The 6,264-nt window shown below is 46.4% G+C and overlaps 1 protein-coding gene across 3 annotated transcripts in view; it reads right to left on the bottom strand.

Moving 5' to 3' along the window:
* Positions 1 to 510: 510 nt before the first annotated feature.
* NCOA7 (nuclear receptor coactivator 7) overlaps positions 511 to 6,264 on the bottom strand; it is a 26,576-nt gene continuing 20,822 nt past the window's right edge. For all 3 annotated transcript variants that reach the window (XM_010149667.1, XM_010149668.1, XM_010149669.1), the window contains 5 exons: positions 3,901 to 4,026; positions 3,295 to 3,447; positions 2,660 to 2,755; positions 1,923 to 1,996; positions 511 to 782 (listed from right to left, as the gene is read on the bottom strand). In XM_010149667.1, coding sequence (XP_010147969.1) covers positions 647 to 782; positions 1,923 to 1,996; positions 2,660 to 2,755; positions 3,295 to 3,447; positions 3,901 to 4,026 — 585 coding nt within the window. In that variant the 3' untranslated portion in view covers positions 511 to 646. The remainder of the gene's footprint in view (positions 783 to 1,922; positions 1,997 to 2,659; positions 2,756 to 3,294; positions 3,448 to 3,900; positions 4,027 to 6,264) is intronic.

The raw sequence follows: 6,264 nt of genomic DNA, 5'->3' as shown, positions 1-6,264 counted from the left end.
ACTTGACTTCAGAAATCAAAATAAATTGATTCAGAATAAATGTCAACGCATAAGAAACCTACCTGAATAGTAATTATTTATCAAACTGAGATTTGAAACATTAAAAGAATAAACCCAATGCTAATTTAAAAAAATGCTATACAATAACAATAAATAGAAAGATTTAAAAAACATGTTCCCTTAAGTGCTGTGTACACCTACTCGTGATTCTTTTCCATTGCAGTGTGCTGTAGGTTTTGGTTAAATAACCTTTTATTTTTGGTTAGCATTTGTACGTTGAACATAAATACACATGGAATGTACTAGATAGTTACAGTTTTCCCACAGGATGTTTTTCACAGTTACAGAGAAAGTTTTCAACTTACACACCATGAATGTTTTCACAAGCATCATAGCTCTGATGGAAGAGTGTTACAGGAGGAAGTAAAAAACCACTTCAGACCGATCTCTTACTGCCTCTCAAACCCAGCTCTGGTTTTTTTTGGGTTGGTTGTCTGGGTTTGGTGGTGGGTTGTTTTTTTTTTTTTGCGTAGTCATGCTCTGGTACAAACTTGAGGAAAAAGCGTGTAACGTTGTGAGGCAGCCCGCACCTTCTAGTTAGCTTTTAAGTGCCTAATGGATCCGGTCCTTAAGGCAGTCAAATATTTCATTCAAATGTCCACACTTCTACATCTTGGATTATGAAATCTTCTTTCTTAGATAAGATGTCATTATTGAAGGTGCTGCAGGAGTTGCTTCGCCCGTGATACAAATCTGCATCTAACCATAAGCCAAACCGGCCCCTAAAAAGGAAACACAACAAACTTCAGGTTATATGTAACAACAAAAATACTGGAAGCTGTAGAAACCACCAGAGGAGTGATACGGATGTAGGTATTTCTGAGGGCCTCCCAGCCCGAACGTGAAGAGCTCTATCCTGGCAAACCACTTGCCGAGAAGCTCGTGGAACCATCCCCTGGCTCCTGTAGGTGCCAGCGAGCAGGGCGGAACGCGGGCCAGAGCGCGCGCCCGTGGCCCTGTGTGCCATTCGGCTGTTCGCCCCGCTGGCTGCAGCCAACACCAGGGCACGGGTGTTGGGGTCCCTTCCCCGGCTGTCCGGGTAACGACATGGTCCCTTCCGGTTTAGCAGAAGGAGGAGGGAGGTTTATATGCTCCTGATGCAAACCATGCACAGATGTCCCGTGGCGCAGCCTGCGGTCAGCTTCGGTTAACCATACAGCCTTAGCCCTTGATTTCGTACCCACGGGCCTTTGAAACTTAGGGCCTGATGAAGCACTGTCTCTATCCTTGCTCTGTGTAGCTACAGAATGATGACAATTTAATAAGAACCATGTGAATAAGGACTTCAGAAGCTGGTGGCAAAACTGCCACTAGAGATTAGCTTCCAGTGGCAACCTCTTTAGCAAGGAGGTACGTATCTATCCAAAACATGTGGTTTCCTTTCTTGCTAAAAAAACAACAAAGCACAAAAAACCCCACCCCGAAACCAAACTCAAAACCCCAACAAATCCTACTTGCCTAACATCAGTCACTCTCTAAGCAATGGAAATTGCTCTGGGTCTATAACAAAAATCAGATTGCTGGGCTATCTGCCCTAAACAGCTTACTACAAGTAAGTTCATTCATTGAAAGTGGGGAGGTAGCATTGGAACAGGTTGCCCAGAGAAGCTGTGGATGCCCCATCCCTGGAAGTGTTCAAGGCCAGGCTGGATGAGGCTTTGAGCAACCTGGTCTAGTGGAAGGTGTCCCTGCCCATGGCAGGGGGGTTGGAACTAGATGGTCTCTAAGGTCCTTTCCAACCCAAACCAGTCTGTGATTCTATGATTTTACTGATTAGTTTTTCTTACAACTACCATCATACCTATTCTCATTTAGAAAAAAAAAAAGTTAGCTACATGATTGAAAACTAAACATCCACTCACCCTCCACCTCCGAGCTCCAGAGAGCTGGTGTCTCCATTGATGAAGTAGGTATTCTCTCCACTCCATTTGAATACCTGAGGAGAAGGAAAAAACCCAAATGTATTTAGACTGTGAAGATTCTTGTACTCTAAAACGACTGGGGATTGACTCTCAGCAGCTATTTTTTGGTGTGATCATGTTCTATTTAATTTTTTTCTTGACGAGGGGAGGAAGAGGTCATAGGTAGAAAGGAAAGGAACAATACATATGAACAAAGCACCCACATCCTTTTAAAAATTCTGCTTGCACCTCTAAACCAACAGGCATTCTGTTAAAAAGGAACGATGCGTTCAGTATCGAAAAATGCCTAAGCCATGAACATTAAGGGGTATTTCAGTAGTAATCTTATCTCTGGTTTGTTGCCAGTGTGACCCTAAGCATGTGTGACATTATACTCAATTCTTGAGTGAAAGGTGAGTCTCCCAGGTGAGTCTTCGATATTCCACTCCTTACTCCTCCCTGCTTGCCCCTTCAATCCACTTAAAACCCTCTCCCCACCCTTGCACACACTCTCAGCACTTCAGATAATTACAGCCACTTTTGCTTGAAGCACTGCACTGAAGCAAGAAGCAATTAACTGCATTTATCAACAGCCGGCACATCTCCTAAACTCAAGTATGCTGTCTTCATCAAAATCTCATAAATGTTTCAGAAGCGGAACCCAAAATTCTTACTTGAGAGAGCAAACACCCGCTTACCTTGAAATTTGGACTGAATGTGTAGAGGAATGTTTCACCAGTGCCATAGTAATGGTCACTAAACCTGAAGGGATGTGTAGCATATGCTCCAAATATCTGCCAGAATAAAACGATTAAGCTGCTTTTGAGGACAGGGTAAATGAAATTCAAGAGAACAAAACCTCAAACATTTCAAAATGCTTTCTAAAGAACGACTGAGCTGGTGTTTCATGTTAGAAGAACCACCGAGTCAAGTACATCAGATGAGCAAGTACTCCTGCAAGTTAAAAGTCAGGTGACAACAAGGCAGCTGAAACGTAATGCCGACTCGAGGAGCTACTGAAGTACTAGACCTCACAGAGGCACTGTTCGTGACAGCTCATTAACTGAGATACCTAAGGAAGATACTTCCATAGCACTGTTAAAAGGAGCACATTGCAATTATAAAGCCTGGGGGGTGGGTGTGTGTATTTCTATTACTGACGATGTACTTTCCCGCCTGTAAGTTCAGTTTAAGCAATAAAAAAATATGAAAGAAAACACCACTCTCTCATTGTGGTATGATGTCACTTCACGGTGTGACCAGCACTTCATAGTGACCACCTTTTATAACAGTGCCCTTTCAGTCCAAGCCCCGCAGAAGCAGCAGTCCTTACCTGGTTGTCCATATCCTTGACCACAAGGAGAACTGGACTGTCGAGAGATGCCGATTTACGATACAGAGTCTTCAGGCTAGTCCCGTGCTCCAGTGTACTGTATGCAAGCCGCCACGGATATCCCTGCACTCGTGCGGGCAAGCGCCGGGCAAGCTGGGCAATGAACAGAGGGAAATGGGTACGTATTCAACAGGTTAGGTCCCAGGTAGCAGACCAGACTATTCCCTTTCTGCAGGGGCTCCTGAGCCAAAAACTGGCTGTCAAGGGAACAGCTGATGCCAGCAGCTTAACCACCTCTGCCACATGCCTGTGGCATTGTACTCCAAGCCCAACTGTCTGCATTCACGTCACCTGGGAAAGGCACCCCCTCTCCAAGCACTGCAAGAGCTGCCAGTCCTCAGCACCACAACTCAAACTCCAGCGTTGCAAAACAAAGATAAGCTCCTCAGGTGAATCAGTGCTGCAGCCCACAGGACCTTGCACAAGGACACCCAACACACAAAGTACTTCCCAACTCAAAAAACACTGATACTGACTGCAGAATGTCCCACCCTTGGCAGAGACAGCACCACAGCTAACAAGGAAACGAGGTTTTTCTAGCCATACCTGCTCTATGTGCATATTCTCCAGGAGAGCGCTGTGATGCTTCAAGACAGGCAAAGTATCATCATCTTCTTCTTCATAGTAACTGCAAACGCTCTTTCGTCGTTTTGCTTCCTCTACAGTAATGATCTGAGGCAAGAGAACACGTGTCCAACCTAAGGCATAGCTCTTAGAGTGTCAACACCCTGTTGAAGCAAATTAGTTTAGAATAACATACTCCTCAGCTGTTACACCACGTGGAGCAAAACCACTGTATGGGGTGGTTGTATCAAGCACAGGCAGCCTTAACCAAATGGGGAAGACCTTAACTGTCTTGGAGACAGCATGGCCAGAATTCCTCCATGCCCTGGTGACCTCCCACAGCCAGGTAACATCATGTGGTCCATTCACGGACATACTTGGTCCCAAATCAGGAGGCTAAAGTGCACCAACTTCTTCTGAGGCGCTCTAGACACCTCTGAACCAGATGTCTTGTGGGACTCTTAAACGAGAAGGACACAGAAGCTCCTTTGGTTTTCTCTCATGCAGCTAGTTGAATGAATTATTTTCTCAGGTGTTAATGCATGGGAAGATGAGAAAGTTTAAAATTTCACTGCTCCTTTTTACTAAAACAGCAGATTCTTCCCAGTTTACTGACTCTGTCATAGTTTTGTGTATACAAACTGAAACAGAATTAATATAGCAAAGGAGTAAAAATATAAATAAACTTGAACAGATATTTCAAAGTTCTATCTTGTAGCAAATGTACTAAGTAAGATTTTGAGCATCCAGTTTACCTAAGTTCTTGAAAATCACAGTCACCGAACGCTTTGGGTTGGAAAGGACCCTAAAGCCCATCTAGTTCCAACCCCCCTGCCATGGGCAGGGACACCTTCCACTAGACCAGGTTGCTCAAAGCCTCATCCAGCCTGGCCTTGAACACTTCCAGGGATGGGGCATCCACAGCTTCTCTGGGCAACCTGTTCCAGGGCCTCACCACCCTCTCCCTGAAGAACTTCTTCCTGATATCTAATCTAAACCTTCCCACTTCCAATTTAAACATAAACACTCATTCTGAGAGTCAAGGTCTTTATAAAATACATTCTTATTTGAAAATGATCATACAGCTCTTTGGAAACTTCTGTATATTCCTTTGCTTAACACTTTTTATAAAGAGAGCAGATTGTGATATTTTAAAAGGTGAGTCCATATATGTATTTCTAACATCAGGTTTGAATTTAAATACTTATAAAACAAAGCACAGACTTCAGCAACTACAGGAAATAAAGCTGGAAACAAAATGAGAATGCGAGTCCATACATTTCATGCTTCTCTGTAAGAGGACTCAGCGCCTATAAGGTGCTGAGAGAGACAGGGGACAAACTGAAGCCCACATGGCATGGGCAGCAAGCAGGAGCCCAAATGTGGCGTGGGGCAGGAGCTCCCTGGCTGGCAGCACTCACAGTGCCCAGAGCTCAGCGAGAGGGGAGGACACTGCCTCACCCCTCTGCAGCAGCGGTCCAGGTGTCCTGGCTCACAATAACTGCTGGTGGGGTGATCAGCCCCCTGGCTAGCAAGGAGCATCACCTGGCAGAGCTGGAAAGCTGCTACCCCTTCAGTGCAGCTCAGGGCGCTTAGAGAGCAACAGGAGCCTTGGCCCCACGCAGGAGCAGGAGGAGAGACGAGGCACACTGTGACCCGCAGTGGGGTTTTAGCTGGGGCTCAGCGCCACCACGGTAAACAGGAAGCAACAGCGAGAGCTCAGAGGTGGGGCTGAGGTGAAGGAAAAGGGGAAGCAAGGAGGGCTAGCTACAAAACAACCTTCCTTCCATGAGCATATCACCACAGAGTTCTTTATCTTGGAGCAGGATCCTCACGATATGGCTGCAGAGCAAGCTGTGTTGCTGCCACACACCTCCCTGCACATATGGCTTCCAAACGACCTTCACAGTACACACGGATGAGGTTTTGTGTAACTCCTCCACGCCTTCACAATCACGGCTTGAACTTGCAGAAGCTGTCAGCCATCGAGACAAGTGCCAAGAGCTGCCTGGAGGTCCCACACACACCTGCCCCACAGGCGAGACCAGCAAACCCACTGGGCTGACTCCAGGTGCAGATTTAACCACACCACTAAGCACAGGAGCAGCTTCTTGTACCTGGCGAGGCCGTTCATTGTGGGCAAGACAAAGCCCTAATGCTGTCAGTCCCACCTAGCACCTCCAGTGGGACGCAACACATCAGCTGCACACGCGCACATCCAGCTGCCTGGAGCCGAGCCCAGGGCAGCCACCGGGGCTCCAACGCACCCAGCAGCGCTCAGAAAAGAGGGCAGCACCACAGGGAAGGATCCCGCCTGCATAACTTAGGTCCTTATGCGCGTCAGCA

Source organism: Eurypyga helias, unplaced genomic scaffold (assembly GCF_000690775.1).
Source record: "Eurypyga helias isolate BGI_N326 unplaced genomic scaffold, ASM69077v1 scaffold4734, whole genome shotgun sequence".
In the NCBI taxonomy this organism is placed as follows: Eukaryota; Metazoa; Chordata; class Aves; order Eurypygiformes; family Eurypygidae; genus Eurypyga; species Eurypyga helias.
The sequence above is the reverse complement of the archived record's forward strand: the minus strand, read 5'-3'. Positions and strand labels throughout refer to the sequence as shown.